This window comes from Homarus americanus, unplaced genomic scaffold (assembly GCF_018991925.1).
Source record: "Homarus americanus isolate GMGI-L3 unplaced genomic scaffold, GMGI_Hamer_2.0 scaffold48090, whole genome shotgun sequence".
Lineage (NCBI taxonomy): Eukaryota > Metazoa > Arthropoda > Malacostraca > Decapoda > Nephropidae > Homarus > Homarus americanus.
In genome coordinates, this window is record NW_024753848.1 from 208,720 (window position 1) to 225,608 (window position 16,889).

The 16,889-nt window shown below is 47.7% G+C and overlaps 1 protein-coding gene across 1 annotated transcript in view; it reads right to left on the bottom strand.

The window, feature by feature from the left end:
• LOC121855623 (transmembrane protein 117-like) overlaps window positions 1-16,889 on the bottom strand; it is an 81,781-nt gene that overhangs the window by 16,591 nt on the left and 48,301 nt on the right. The window contains 6 exon segments of the mRNA XM_042350685.1: window positions 4,498-4,754; window positions 12,504-12,572; window positions 12,574-12,602; window positions 13,102-13,172; window positions 13,175-13,211; window positions 13,581-13,663. Coding sequence (XP_042206619.1) covers window positions 4,498-4,754; window positions 12,504-12,572; window positions 12,574-12,602; window positions 13,102-13,172; window positions 13,175-13,211; window positions 13,581-13,663 — 546 coding nt within the window.

Genomic DNA, 16,889 nt, shown 5'->3' on the forward strand with positions numbered 1-16,889 from the left:
AAATAACAATAAACACGACAGACACTCATTTGATCAGGTGTTAAAAGAGAGAGAGAGAGAGAGAGAGAGAAATCCTGAAGGAGGTGAGCTGCTCTCTAACCTGTTTCCTAATATCAACAGGTACCAACCAGCACCTCACCCCCTCCCTCCCCCTCCCTCTCACGCTATCATAACTCCATTTCAAAATACTGCCAAGGGTCGCTGCTTACCAATACCTCCTGTTGACGTCACTTAACCCCTCCCCCCCACCCCCTCCCCCTACCACGAGGAATAAAGTACCCAGCATATTGCCAATCACCTCAGTGTCAAACCTCCGGAGCTCAGGTACACGTCGCCCTCTCAATTCATCTGCGTGTGTCTGTTGGAGATTAATAACGACTTATCTAAGACGACAATCATTTCCAGCTCGTTTCTAGACATTTTTCACCCCCCCATCCCTCACACACCGACCCTCTTCACCCCCTCCTTCCCCCTCGTATTACAGTTGGCGGCGCCCTTCGTCTCATTTCCGCCTGATGAAAGCAAGAGAGAAGCGACACAGAATATTGACGAGGTGTCTCCTGGTTATCACGAAGGTGTTGCGGCAGGAAGGAAACACCCGCCGCTTGGTTAGAGTACCCAGGAGCTGGAGGCGGCACACATCGACCCGCCCCGATGCCAGAGAGAGAATGCTGCAGAAAGCCTACACCTACGTGCTACAATGGGCGTCGGGATCGTGATAGGTGCCCGTGGGGAAGGAAGAGGAGGAAGGAGGAGGAGGAGGAGGAGGAGGAGGAGGAGGAGGAGGAGGAGGCCAATCGTGCGTATCAGGTATGTTTGGATCTCCTGACGCATGTGGCACCTGCTCCTCACGCCAAGAGGAAGATACCCAGTCAGTCAGTCAGTCAGTCCAGTTGTAATTGGTTCCTCCCAGTTATTTATAAGTCACCCCCAACCGCCCACACACTGGTAGATCCTCACAAAACGACAAGCACGAATATCTCAAAACACACACAACCAGTTAAGACCATCACAAATTATAAGAAAACCCCCATCAAACTCTCCTAACCTAACCAAGCCTAACCTAACCAAGCCTAACCTAACCAAGCCTAACCTAATCTAACCTAACCTAACCTAATCCCCATCAAACTCTCCTAACCTCACCTAACCTAACCAAGCCTAACCTAACCTCACCTAACCTAACCTAATCCCCATCAAACTCTCCTAACCTCACCTAACCTAACCTAACCAAATCTAACTGGCGGTAAATGGTAACCCAGTGGTCAGGAGTGAAGTCAGAAAGCCTAATGTGCGGCAGCTCACCTGTGTGGTCCCAGCCCACCTAGGGCGCCCCGCTATCTCTCCTGTCTTTACCTGGTTGTCTTCCTTCTTCAATAACTCTCTATCTACTAAGCCTGACCTGACCTGACCTGACCTGACCTGACCTGACTCTAACACAAGCCTGACCTGACCTGACCTGACCTGACCAATGAGTCTCTTAACTCTTCTATACTCATATTTTTTATCTTATCTAACTTTTATTTATCAATCTATCTCTTTAAATATTTTGTTTTCCTTTCTCACAATCTCATTTACCTGTTGCACACCTTTGGCTAATTAGTACCTGTGTCTCTCACCTTAGACAGTGTATTGTGTGGTTAGGTTAGGTTAAGTTAGGGAAGGATTAAGGCATGATTATTAATACGTGTTTGTAAGATAACATACATACATATATATATACACACACGCACACAGAGGCTGATAAGGTGTGTGTGTGTGTGTGTGTGTGTGTGTGTGTGTGTGTGTGTGTGTGTGTGTGTGTGTGTGTGTGTGTGGAGGCAGGGTCGTTTCAGGTAGGCGACCCATCGACTAATGGAATAGAAACCACGTGAAATATTTACTACAGTCAAACAGGCTTCATGGTGGAGGCTGGAGGAGGAGGGGGAGGGGGGGAGGAGGGGAGGAGGGAGGGGAGGAGGAAGTGACCATGGGAGGAGGAGGGGGAGGGAGGGAGGAGGAGGAGGTCATTTTACTCGTTTAGCCTTTGAGAGGAGAGAGGGTGGGCCCAGATTTACCAATCCACAACCACTCAAGCTCCCTCGCTCACTCCTTCCTTCCCCTCTTCCTTCATCCCTTCTCCCTTCCATCCTTTACTCACTTGCTCAATCTCTCCCTTCCTTTCCTCCTCCCCTGCTCCCATCCCTCTACCTCATTCACCCCTTTCCTACCCCTTCCTTCCTTCCTTCCTCCATCTCCTTACCACACACACACACACACACACACACACACAACAATCATTTCTGCCAAGTTCAGCTAAATAGAGAAACAACATAAATATTCCTTCAGCAATAACCTGGAGACGTAACAAGGGTGAGGAAAGGAAAAAATGACTCGACGTCTGTAAAATATGACCTTAGTTCCCTGGCCACAGCTGGAGGGGCCATGATGAATGTCTCACTCAAACCTAACCTAACGTAACCAAACCTAACGTAACGTAACCAAACCTAACCTAACCTAACGTAACCAAACCTAACGTAACCAAACCTAACCTAACCTAACCTAACCTAACCTAACGTAACCAAACCTAACCTAACCTAACCAAACCTAACCAAACCAAACCAAACCTAACCTAACCTAACGTAACCAAACCTAAGCTGTTTGTCCATCATCCAGGCACCTGAAGGCTATACTACCTCCACACATTCCTGAGGGTGAACTTCAGACGTTAGGTAGTAATCGATTACCATTCACTAATGCAGCCCCTTCCTTCTCTCTCTCCTTCCCTCCCCTCCCTTCTCTCTCTCCTTCCCTCCCCTCCCTCCCTCTCTCTCCTTCCCTCCCCTCCCTCCCTCCCTCCTCACACACCTTGATACGCTACACACATACCAGACAAGTTCACGATAAGTGCAAATAACAAGAACAATACGTAAGATTATTGACAGGGTTGAGTTGGGGCCCTTTACACACGTCTGGTGGGAACTTGGGGCCCAGGATCATGCTAAGTTCTGTTCCCTGGGCCCCTCATGGACGTAGGTAAGACTATTAGAGACTAAGGTGAGGCTATTAGGTGTGTGTGTGTGTGTGTGTGTGTGTGTGTGTGTGTGTGTGTGTGTGTGTGTGTGTGTGTGTGTGTGTGTGTGAGTGTGTGTGTGTGTGTGTGTGTTGATGTTCCCCAAAGTAGGTTTACCAGGTGGAAGGTATATGGAACTGTCACCTGTACACACACACACACAAGACCCCCTACCCCTCCACACACACCAACACCCCTCCGCACGCACACACATTGGCAGCATCAAGGTAGGGGGGAAGGGTGAGGGGGAAGGGGTGAGGGGGAAGGGGTGAGGGGGAGGGGGGTCAGGGGGAGGCTGACACCACAATCAATCCACAACATTTTCCTGATAAATCAATGAAGTATTAGGTGGCTTACTTCCGGGTTACCACAACATGCAGACTACTGTAGCAGGCAGGCAGGCAGGCAGGCAGGCAGGCAGGTAGGCAGGCAGGCAGGCAGGCAGGCAGGTAGGCAGGTAGAGTAAGGTTATCTCCCTTGTCTAATGTAAACACGACTACGGCCACGCCCCCCTTGACCTTGACCTTTGACATACATACATACGGACGCCAATCTCGAGGCTGATTTATTTAACTCTAAAGGCGGGGGAATATAGTGTTCGGGGATATGTACTGTATCGTGTGTTGGACTTCCGGTGAACGTTGTTGGGGGCGTCAGTTTTGTCTGGTTAAAGTTAAGGTGTCTGGTCAATATGGCATCTATGTTATTACAATTCGTATTTTTCTTTGTAATTAATATCAATGGAAGTCTTAGTACATATATTCCCCTATATTATAATAATTTCTGAATAATTATATATATTTATTTAACATTTTATCTGTTCAACTTTCCACTAATCCACGCTGTTTCAAAGGCATCATACATCTGCCATGCTGCCCCTATCTCAGTCACGTACTGGCCAATCAGAGGGCAACGCTGGCCAAAAAAGAATCTCATGACGTCATGTAATCGGAGCTCGCTAATTGGTTGGTTATTTCCCGGGAAAATTGGAGAGCGTTTAGTGGCTATCCATCGCTGTTTACGACCCCCGTTGAGCGTAAGAAGGGCGTCATCCTTGCCAGAACGGCTGAGTCAGGACTTCTTTATCGCAAAATGGTGACATCATCGTTGTTTATGGTCATCCCCCATCGCCATTAAGGGTGTTTACCTATGTATAAAGGAGTGGTTATACATATATGTGTGTAATATATATGTATACCCGAGGCAAATTAGACGTAGGTGCGCGTGAGTGTGTATGTGTGTTTGGGTTACAGAGAGAGAGAGAGAGAGAGAGAGAGAGAGAGAGAGTAGAAATAAAGAGGAAGAAATGTTAACGAGAGAATAAACGATGAAAAATAGAATTAATATCAAAATTATCTATCCATCCATCTCAACCACACCACAACCACACCACACCACACCACACCCACCACACCACACCCACACCCCCACACCACACCCTGACTCACCTGTAGTCTCAACGAAGCCTTTATTGAGTTGATCCCACGAGATATAATCCGAGACGATGAGAAAGATAACGATGACAGCCACGACGATAGAGCCACACCAGAAGATAAGGATCCTGGGGATATTTGAGATCCTGTAGAGGCGACGGAAGCCCTTGGCCCAGTGGGGGTAGAGGTTATCCTGGAGCATCATGTCCGTCACTATCAGGGCAGTCACCAGGTCACCCAGCCATGTACAGGTGGCCGCTGCTTTCATCATGCTGGGGGAGAGAGTGTGGGTTGAGTGGGGTGGTGTGGGTGGTGGGTGAGAAGGGTGGAGTGGGTGAGGGGTGTGGAGTGGAGTGAGGTGTGGGTGGGTGGGGGTGTGGGTGGGTGAGGGGTGTGGGTGGGTGAGGTGGGTGGTGGTGTGGGTGTGGGTGGGTGGGGGTGTGGGTGGGGTGGGGTGTGGGTGGGTGGGGTGTGGGTGGGGTGGGGGTGGTGTGGAGTGTTGGGTGTGGGTGGGTGGGGGGTGTGGGTGGGTGGGGTGTGGGTGGGTGAGGGGTGTGGGTGAGTGGGGGGTGTGTGGTGGGGAGAGTAGTTCTGAGAGGGGGGGGGGTGAGAGGGAGTGCGGGAGAGAAGAGTGTGTAAGCTCCTGTGGCCACAGTTCCTCTATAACCTAACATAACCTTTTAAGATTATAGGGAATATGAGGTATAAGGGTCCACTAGGTTAGTTTAGGGGCTATTAGGAACTGGTAGGCCATTTAGCTAGGATAAGACTCGGGCCTATTGGAACTGGACTTAAATTTGAGGTGGAGTCTTTACGCTCGCATCACAGGTAAGATTATTATTATTACCTCTGTGTTGTCAGGTGTATGTGTGTCTGTCAACGTGAAAACTTGTATGATAATCAGTTACTTAAAATAGGCCTAAAAATTATATTGAGGAAATAAACTCAGAATTTTTTTTATTTTTCCCGCCAATTTTCTCTTCAGTGTTTGTTTACATTTATGAGCTGTTGCTCATTGGTCAAAATTTTGGCGGGAATTAATGTCAACAAGCACTACGGTGAGAATAAACAGTTTTGGCGGGAGATAATGTCTGATAATTATTACTACGAGCCTATAGAAAAAAATTATACAAAATCATTAAACTCTACGGATTAATTATGCCACATTTAACTACCACAAGCATTATTAATTATATAAAGCCTCCTAAATCATGTTATCTAATTTTATTGTTTATTTTCAGTCAATAATTTAATGTCCGAGTTATAAAAAAATTGGGATATTTTTAAAGATTTGAATTTTATTTTGTGTCCGTAGCCACCAGTCATAACACCGCCCCTCCCGAGTGACATACTGCCCTGAGTGACATCCTGCCCTGAGTGACATCCTACCCCTCCTGAGTGACATCCTACCCCTCCTGAGTGACATCCTACCCCTCCTGAGTGACATCCTACCACTCCTGCGTGACATCCTGCCCCTCCTGAGTGACATCCTACCCCTCCTGAGTGACATCTTACCCCTCCTGAGTGACATCCTACCCCTCCTGAGTAACATCCTGCCCCTCCTGAGTGACATCCTACTAATAGTCTTCCCCAAGGTTTGTTTTTCACTCTGAGTCGATGAGGGACGCCTGCCTGTCTGGCCGACCTCCCAGACAAACATGTTTATACCAACCGATGACCCCAAGACCTTATTTGAATACAGGGATTTCCTAGGATATCAAAAGCTCGCCATGGGATTTAATTTCTGGCATTAGGTTAGGTTAGGTTAGGTTAGGTTAGGTTAGGTTAGGTTAGGTTAGGCTAGGCTAGGTTAGGTTAGGTTAGGTTAGGCTAGGCTAGGCTAGGTTAGGTTAGGTTAGGTTAGGTTAGGTTAGGCTAGATTAGGTTAGGTGAAGCGAGGTAAAGCGGCTTTATTTTACGGGGACTAGCCCACCCAGGCATAGGTCAACGGGGTCTGGGGGGCGAGAAAATAAGAATAGAAAGAAGTTAAAAATAGAAAAGTAAAAGGTTATATTAATGTACACAACGAATATGCCGGACAACCAGCTTCTGAAGTGAGACAGATTGAGTGTGGAAATACAGAAGAAGGCAGAGCATTCCACAGTTTGGCTGTGTGAGGAAAGAAGGAGGTACTATAACGGGTTATTTTAGTGACCAACATCCACATAGAAACGGTGGGCACCGCGGGCAAGACGTGTGTTACGAGCCCACGGCCTTGCCGGCGGTACACAGGATGCCAAATCCACCGAACATTGCCCGTTAAAATACCTGTAAAAGAGAGAGAGTGAAGCAACATTGTGGCGAAGAGAAAGGGAAGAGAGATTGTCGACTAAAGGAGGAGAGTTAATAAGACGAAATGCCTTTGATTCCACCCTATCTAACAGTTGGACAGAAGAAGAACCACCCCAGATATGAGAGCAGTACTCCAAGTTAGGACGAATGAATCCCTTATATACTTGAAGCAACTGCTCAGGAGTGAAGTAGCTACGGCATACATACATAGTTTATATAAATACATACATACATACACACATACATACATACATACATACATAGAACCAATAGCACTCGTGACAGCCACTATATATGCATGGGACAGTAATCTCTTGTTTTACGTTAAGTTTTATCTAAGTTCCCCCATCTCTCGTCTCCGTTTTCTTTAATGTTCGAATCACCAAGAATTTAAGAAATGCTAATGATCGTATTTACTGAACATGGCATCACCTGACCTAACCTAATCTAACCACCCTGTCTAGTCACGTTATATACCAGTTCATAACATAATAATATACTCGTTTGTAACACGTTCTGAAACTTGTTATATCGATTCTTTTATAAATACGAATGGAATCCCTGAAAACCAAACCTAACCTAACCTAACCTAACCTAATGTTTACATATGTGACCCGGGCGCCATGTTGGTCAGGCGTACCAACCTAGCCCGCCAATCACCATCGACCTTGAGAGACATGACAGGGCTGCCAACTGTTACTCTGTGGCTTTGTGTACCGCCGCTGTAACCCGGAAATATTCATGTAACATTTCTGTAATGACTTGTAATTTACGTCTTACTGTACTGTACCTGTCTCTGTCTGGTTTATTGTGTGTTTAACCCCTTGAAGACGATGGTTTAACCCTTTGAAGACGATGGTTTAACACCTTGAAGACGATGGTTTAACCCTTTGAAGACGATGGTTTAACCCTTTGAAGACGATGGTTTAACCCTTTGAAGACGATGGTTTAACCCTTTGAAGAGGATGGTTTAACCCTTTGAAGAGGATGGTTTAACCATTTGAAGACGATAGTTAAACCCTTTGAAGAGGATGGTTTAACCCCTTGAAGAAGATAGTTTAACCATTTGAAGAGGATGGTTTAACCCTTTGAAGACGATAGTTAAACCCTTTGAAGAGGATGGTTTAACCCCTTGAAGAAGATAGTTTAACCATTTGAGGACGATGGTTTAACTTGAAGAGGATGGTTTAACCTTTGAAGAGGATGGTTTAACCCTTTGAAGAGGATGGTTTAACCCTTTGAAGACGATGGTTTAACCTTTGAGGACGATGGTTTAACCCTTGAAGACGATAGTTTAACCATTTGAGGACGATGGTTTAAGTCTTTCGTTCTTAAAGTGATAAAGAAATTTAAATCACTAAAATAAACAAACAAACAAGTGAGGTCATTTTAGCCACACTTAACCAATCACCCGAGAAGCCTGACTTTAATAGCTTTGTCTGTCTGTCTGTCTGTCTGTCTGTCTGTCTGTCTATGTCTCTGTCTGTCTCTCTGTCTGTCTGTTTGTCTCATTATTATTATTATTAATTGGTGGAATTTAACTACATAATTGATTGTGACGTAATCAGTGGTGTGGGTGGGGGTGGGGCAACCACGCAATTACCACCTGTAGATGGTAATTACCTGTCTGTAGGAGGACCGTGAGTAGATAGTTCATGTAGGAGAAGGAGGAGAGATAGAGAGAAGGTGGAAGAAGAAGAATAAAGATGAGGATGATAATATAATAATAATAAGAAGAAGAATAAGATGAGAGGGGAGGGGAGGAAGAAGAGAGGAAGAGAGGAGGGAGGAAGAAGAGAGGAAGAGAGAGGGAGAAGGAAGAGAGGAAGAGAGGAGGGAGGAAGGAAGAGGAAGAGGAGGAGGGAGGAAGGAAGAGAGGAGGGGAGGAAGGAAGAGAGGAAGAGAGGAGTGGAGGAAGGAAGAGAGGAGTGGAGGAAGGGAAGAGAGGAAGAGAGGAGGAGGAAGGAAGAGAGGAAGAGAGGAGGAGGGAAAAGAGAGGAAGAGAGGAGGAGGAAGGAAGAGAGGAGGGAGGAAGGAAGAGAGGAAGAGAGGAGTGGAGGGAAGGAAGAGAGGAGTGGAGGAAAGAAGAGAGGAAGAGAGGAGTGGGGAGGAAGGAAGAGAGGAAGAGAGGAGGGAGGAAGGAAGAGAGGAAATCAAGAGCATTTTTCTAATAGTTGTCGCTTTTTTGCAACACCACACCCCTCGTGCAAGATGCAGAATGGTGCAAAAAATACGTGACGGGTTAATGGTGTGTGTGTGTGTGTGTGTGTGTGTGTGTGTGTGTGTGTGTGTGTGTGTGTGTGTGTGTGTGTGTGTGTGAGAAGAGTGGTGGTGATAGTATAGTGATGGTGGTGTTGATAATAGTGATGGTTATAGTGATGGTTATAGTGAGATCAGGTAGATATAAATGATAATAAGAACGACAGACGGTAATGATAATGGTGTCACTAATAATGATGGTGAGGCGTCATAATGATAGTGATTAAGTTCAATGATAATGATGACAGATAGTGATGATTGCCAGTAGTTAATGACGAGTTAGGAATGAAGGCTAAAATGATAATAATGACGACGAAAATAATAATGATGATGATGGAATTATTCATTACAAAAATAATAATCTTACAGTAATTCTTAAGGCGTTTCGTCACCACGCCACATTACCTGGTTAAGGCGACCAGGTGTATCTAATTAATCTCCAGGGTACAAGTGAATAGGTGAGGTTATACTTGTTAATAATAATAATAATAATAATAATAAATAAAAAAAATAATAAAATAATAATAATAATAAACTACTACCACACGTAAACACAAACCTACTCACTCTCACACACACACACACACACACACACACACACACACACACACACCAGTTATGGCGAATCTGACAGTATTTTTCGTCAACATGACTTATAGACCAAGAGGGGGTGGAGCAAAGGAAGGGGTCGAGAAGAGGGAAGGGGAACAAGGAAAGAGGGGGGTAAAGGGCGAGACACAAGACCCACTTCACACTGTCCAACAAACGAGACGAGACTGGAGAACTCTGTTAAATATCGCCACCAACTCCTGTACACTGGGTGGTGGTGGGGCCCGGAGGATACAACCTCGTCAAAACACGCGTAAAAGTTGCCCAAGTGTGTTTCCCAATAATGAGGCGAGAGAACTGAAGGGGGTTGGGTAGGGGGATGTAAAGGGGAAGGGGGAGGGGGAGGTAAGAGGATCCAATTTGAGGTGATGGTGGTATGGTAGGTGTTAGTGATGGTGAACTGGAGGGGGAAAGGGGAGGGGATGGTGTGTGTAATGGGGGAACCTACAGATTCACTAGTGGGTCGTATCAACCTTCTCCCACCTCACCCTCCACGCTCACCCTCAGGAACGTAGCTGTCGACCCTCTGGCTATAATCCCACACATGTGTCTCAAGGCTGTAGGCGAGGGTTGACAGGTAAGGAGGAGAATCGTGGTCGCTGGTAAACCCCCGTAGGAGTGTGATGGAGAAAGGTGTAATCGACCCCCAAGGCAACGAGAAGGCATTAAAAGGGGACAACTGGCAATGTTTATGGGAGGAAGGAAAGAATTGTGGCGGTATATCTAGGTTCAGTATCAACGTGTAGGGAATTCAGTGTCCAACCAACTCTTCCTCTCCCTCTCTTCAACAGTCCTCCACCTCTTCTTTTCTCATCAGAGCAAACAGATTCGTGAAGGGGATGTATACAGAAGAGGAGGAGGAGAATAAGGAAGAGGAAGAGGAGGGGTAGGAGGAAGTGCTCCCCGTCACCACTAATACCTGAGAGAGAAGGAGGGGGGGGTTAGAGGAAGGGGAGAGATGGGGGAGGGTATCCTACCTTACCTCCTTCACCTGGGCTCACCTGCATCTTCATCAATCATCCTCCGTTCCTCTCAACATTTTATCTTCATTAATTACCTCCCATTTACCTGTCGCACCTCAGGTTACATTAGGTTAGGTTAGAAAATGTCTCTGCTATTCCCTGCCTCCTGAGACACTGTGAGCTGGAGGGAGGCAGAGAGGGAGGCAGGCAGGAGCAGGCAGGGAGGCAGAGAGGGAGGCAGGGAGCAGGCAGGAGGGAAGGAGGGAGGGAGGGAGCAGGGAGGAGGGAGCAGGCAGGAGGAAAGGACATTTTCTCTATCACCCTATAACTCTCAAGGACGAGGTATCTTCTCCACCTTGAAAAATAAAAACAAAATCCCAAGGAAGAACAATTTTCCTCAGGTCCCTCAAGATCGAGCGAAGAGGCAACCAGAGAACCTTCCTGCTGGGGGTGACGCTGTTGGTTTACCTCAGCCACAGGGACGTCTTGTATCACTTGAGAGCAGCGCTGACATATGCACACATCCCACCTCCTCTCCCCCACCACACGATCTCAGCACATCCTCCTTGCTAACACACGCCGGCGGTAGGCACTATCAGACACGACCACACATCCTCCTGCTGGTGGAGAGGGGAGTGATGTGAAGACTCGGCCTCTACGTCAGGAGAAGGTGGTGGAAGGGGGAGGATGAAGGGGTGGTGGTAAGGGTAGGTGCTAGTGGTGGGAGGGGTAGGTAGTGGTTGTGGGGAGAGTTAGGTGGGTAAGGGATTTGTGATGGGAGGGGAGGGAGAGGTAATGGGAGAAGGGAGGGAAGGTAGTGGAGGAGGGGAGAGAGGGAAGGTAATGGGAGGAGGGGAGGGAAGGTAATGGGAGGAGGGGAGGGGAAGGTAATGGGAGGAGGGGAGGGAAGGGGGGGTGGGGAGGGAGGGGAAGGTAGGGAGGAGGGGAGGGGTAGGGGAGGGAGGGGAGGGGAAGGTAGGGGAGGAGGGGGGAGGGAAGGTAATGGGAGAAGGGGAGGGAAGGTAGTGGGAGGAGGGGAGGGGAAGGTAGGGAGGGAGGGGGAGGGAAGGTAATGGGAGGAGGGGGGAGGGAAGGTAGGGGAGGAGGGGAGGGGAAGGTAGTGGGGGAGGGGAGGGGAAGGTAGTGGGAGGAGGGGAGGGAAGGTAATGGGTTGATGAAATGATAAAGGAGGAAAGAAAATATATGTAGGAATTTATCATGTGATTTGGAACCCATGGCCTTAGAGAGAGAGAGAGAGAGAGAGAGAGAGAGAGAGAGAGAGAGAGAGAGAGAGAGAGAGAGAGAGAGAGAGAAGAGAACTCCTTTGATCGTCAAGACAGAGAGACTTGTGTACTAGGCATCCGGATGCAGCACTTTTTGCGTGTTTGGCCTCAAGGAGTCATTTGTCGCGTGAAATGAGCCTTGATCATATAATGACTCCAGCCTCCCATTAGTACGCTTCTCTGACTTGGGGATATGACTCAACATTATGTTTTAGCCCACCAGGTTCCTCTGTGTGTGTGTGTGTGTGTGTGTGTGTGTGTGTGTGTGTGTGTTTTGTTAACGGAGAGGGGGGGACCGACCACCCACCCACATTCACACTTTGTCTCATCATGTCAAATCCGCCTCTCATTGGTCACATCCACGTCAAACTCGCCTCTCATTGGTCACATCCACGTCAAACTCGCCTCTCATTGGTCACCCACGTCAAACTCACCTCTCATGGTCACCTCCACGTCAAACCCACCTCATTGGTCACCTCCACGTCAAACCACCTCTCATTGGTCACCTCCACGTCAAACCGCCTCTCATTGGTCACCCACATCAAACTCACCTCTCATGTCACCTACGTCAAACCCACCTCTCATTGGTCACATTCATGTCCGAACCATCTGCCACCTGCACGCCTCAGAGTGTCCAATCAGCAGAATGAGGTTGTACACGTAGGAGAACATGTACAACGACACTCACCGTCAGCGCCATCGTCATCCAAGATCCCTCGTGTGGAGAGGAAAAGGTGAGACGATAATTACAAGGTAGGTTGGATCACGTGATAACTCAAACCCCCCACCCACCCCCACCCACCCCTCCCACCCATCCACCCTCCCCCAACCCGTGTGTTTTCCTACCTGGTGACCTATTTTCTATCCCTGTGACCTAATGTTAACCTATTTTATTCTCAAGAGACCTATCCCCCACTCCATCCCTCTCCTTCCCTATTCCTTCTTTTCCTTTAACTTTACCTAACTTTTGCATCCTCCTTCCCTTCCTCCCTCTTCTATTCTTTACTCCTCTACCTCTCTTCCTTCTGCTTCCTCTCTCCCCACCCTCCCCACTATTCTCTCCTTTTCCATTTCCCCTCACTCCCTCTTCTTCCCTCCCACCCTCTCCACCCTCCACACCCCACTCTACCACTCCTCTCCCCACACCTCTACCCACCTCTCCCCCTTCACCACCTTCCCCACCCACCTTCTCCCCACTCACCCCCCCCACTCACCTGTTCATCTCTAAACATCTTGAGACGCAACATCCGCTTGAAGATGAGGCCGTGGATGAGGACCTTCCCACCAACATCCCGCACAAGATCGCTATCAGCCACATCACCACCTGTAGGAGTGTGCAGACGGTGTGGTTAATGGTGTGGTGGTGGTCATGGAGGGAGGGAACTAGAGAGGAAGGAAGGAAGGAAGGAAGGAAGGAAGGAAGGAAGGAAGGAGGGGAGGAGAGAGAGAGAGGGAGGGAAGCGGGAGAAGGAGGAGGAGAGTAAAGAGAAGAAAGTGAGAAGAAAATTAGTGAACGAAGAAGAAAACAGAGAGAGAGAGAGATATTCTACCTCAGCATCTTATATAACACACCAACTAACTCCTATAGAGCTAACTAACGCAGGTAGATAGTAAAACACACACACACACACACACACACACACACACACACACACACACACACACACACACACACACACACACACACACGTACCTTTACCATGCGCCAAAACCACTCGTCCGGGTATTTAGTGGAGACGAAGCTGAAGACGTTGCCGACGATCGGGATGTTCGATTCTGTGGAAGAGACGAAGAGAGTTAGGTTAGGTTGGGTTGTGCTGTTGGGTTAAGGTTGGTTGTTAGTGGGAGGCTGTTAGTGTTAGATTAGGTTAGGTTAGGCTACATACTTCCTCTTCATCTCACCTCCCTCCATCCCAGACAGACAGACAGACAGACAAACAGACAGACAGACAGACAGACAGAACAGATTTTTACTACATAACTGAGAGAAAGAAATATAGACAGACATATTAGTCTATAACAGCCAGGTCAAGTAAATGAACTCATTACCGACCCATAATTGAGACGTTAATTTGGGGGGTTAACAAGCTCAAATTAGTGTGATGGAAGGTGGGGATGGGGAGGAGGGGTGGGAGAGGGGAAAGGAGGGAAGGAAAGGAAGGGTTCTACTTATGTCTTCCAAGAATGAGACATCAACACAAGACATAACAACCAGGTGTCTTAATTACCCATACATTCTAATTACCTGGGCATGACCTGATCTAATTTAACCTGACGGCCTAATTTAACCTGTCTAGTCCAACCAATTAAAAACCTTAACTCGCTTTAAATTCTTAATCTCTAATCGAATTTCAACTCATTTTAGCTTATTGTTAACTAGCCTAACTTAACCTGGTGTAATTTAATTTTAACCTAACCTAACCTGACACCTCTCTGGTCTAATTTCATTCTCTTCTGAGCATTTAAATTACACTTACACACAACACCACACACACACACACACACACACACACACACCACACACACACACACACTCAATCTTCGCTCTCACACACTCAACGGCAGGACACACTTAATTTATTGAACTGAGATGATGTTTGATTCGCTAATTGAACTAAACGTAATTAAAGTCAAAAGATGATTACGAAGGACAGCAATAATAATAATAATAATAATAATAATAATAATAATAATAATAATAATAATAATTTAAAGTTAAAAGAATGGAATAATTTATCTTTTAAAAATACCGACTATTATTTACATACGTTTTCTATGAAACTACATAGGAAACATAAGAAAACGAAGGGTAACTCGATTAATAACGTTTTCTATGATAATTATAGAAAACGGATGTAAACAAAGGGTGACTAAGAGAATTCGTAATGTGATATGTTGGCGTGTGAAGTGATCGGTTTTATAGTATCCAGGACTCAGGGACCTAGGGACTCAGGGACTCAGGGATTCAGGGATTCAGGGATTCAGGACTCAGATCAGTGAGAGAGGAGAGAGTGGCAATGTTGACGTGAGCAGACGAGAAGAAACGGGAAAATTCTAAGTGGGTCAAATCAAGAGGTCAAAGGCTAACTGGAGCAAAATAGAAGTGTACGCAGGCGATGTAGCTCATCTACTAAATCAAATCATGCAATCGTGTACCCTCAGTGTATTGTCAGGTGCACCTCACCACGAACAATCTTCTATCAGGTGAATCAGAGGTAGCATCCTCCTCCCTCCCTCTACCTTCCTTCTTCCCACCTCTTCCTTTCCTCCATCCTCCTCCTAGCAGACAAGACCCAGCAGTGACGTCCCTCTATCCTCTATCCTATCCTCCACACTGCTTCTGCTGGTCACTGAGGAACACTTCTGGTGACATCCTGCACGACCTCCTTCCTTGATGACATCCTGCACGACCTCCTTCCTGGTGCATCCTGCACGACCTCCTTCCTTGATGACACCGACCTCCTTCTTGATGATATCCTGCGCACGACCCTTCCTTCTTGTGACATCCTGCACGCCTCCCTCCCTTGGTGACATCGTGCACGACCTCCTTCCTTGGTGACATCCTGCACGAACTCCTCCCTGGTGACATCCTGCACGAACCCCTGGTGACATCCTGCACGACAGTGATCATTTGGGCGAAACAGCATCAGAGGCAAGACAGTGATCAGGGGAGACAGTGATTGGGGAGAGACAGTGATCAGGAGCCGAGACAGTAATCAGGAGCGAGACAGTGATCAGGGGGAGCCAGGCAGTGATAAGGAGAGCAGTGATCAGTGAGACAGTGATCAAGGGAACGAGACAGTGATCAGAGGGCGAGGCAGTGATCAGGGGCGAGGCAGTGATCAGGCGAGGCAGTGATCAGGGGGGCGAGGCAGTGATAAGGGAGAAACAGGATCAGGGGAGTAGACAGTGATCAGGAGAGCGAGACAGTGATCAGGGACGAGACAGTGATCAGGGGTGAGACAGTGATCAGGGGACGAGAAAGATAAGGGGAGAAACAGTGACAGTGAGACAGTGATCAGGCGAGGCAGTGATAAGGGTGAGAAAACAGTGACAGTGTGAGACAGTGATCGGGGACGAGACAGTGATCGGGACAAGATGATAGATAGTTGTCAGGTTGCGGCAGTACAGACGCCAGCCAGCCACGTTGACGCCCCCTCTCCGTTTTATATGGGTTCCTCTTGCTCACTTCACTGCACCGAGGACCCAGTGAGAGAGAGAGAGAAAAAAAGATAAACTACCACTACTTTACCTAAGGGCGTGCATCCCCACACTTGGTATTCAGGGAGGAACGCAAACCAATCGGATCTTATTCAACACCTCGATGATATTGATAGGATATGAAGTGGCAATAAACAGAGAGAGAGAGGAGAGAGAGAGAGAGAGAAAAAGAGAGAGATTGGACCACCCTACAACACACCCGTCCTTAGTAAACATCTGAAACAAATACAGCGTAAGACAATCCCACTTTATAGTATCGCTTTCAATCAACAGATGGCGTTAAGTTCGGGGAGATGCGATCCGTCTATAGATGCTTAGTGTACTATTCCGCATCTCACTCCACATTCATCCAACATCTCACTACTCCACCTCCTCCACACTCTTTCCACCCTCCGTGCCATGCGCCTCGGAAGCCAAGTTGCCACAACAACCACCTAGCGACACCTCACCCTTCCAAGGACAATGGTGGGATGGGATGGGTAGGAGAGGGTGGGAGGGTGTGGGTGGAGGAGAGGAGGAAGAGGAGAGGGAAGGAGAGGGAGGAGTGAGGGGTGAGGAGGGAGAGGGAGGGGGAGGGGAGGAGAGAGAGGTGGAGGGGGAGGTGGGTGAGAGGGAGGGGTGGAGGGGAGGGTGGAGGGAGAGGGAGGGGAGGTGGAGGGAGAGGGAGGGGTGGAGGGGAGGTGGAGGGAGAGGGAGGGGTGGAGTAGTGGAGGAGGGAGGGTGGTGAGTGTAGTGGAGAGGAGGTATGTATCAAGCCATATACTGTCGGCCATTAATTAAA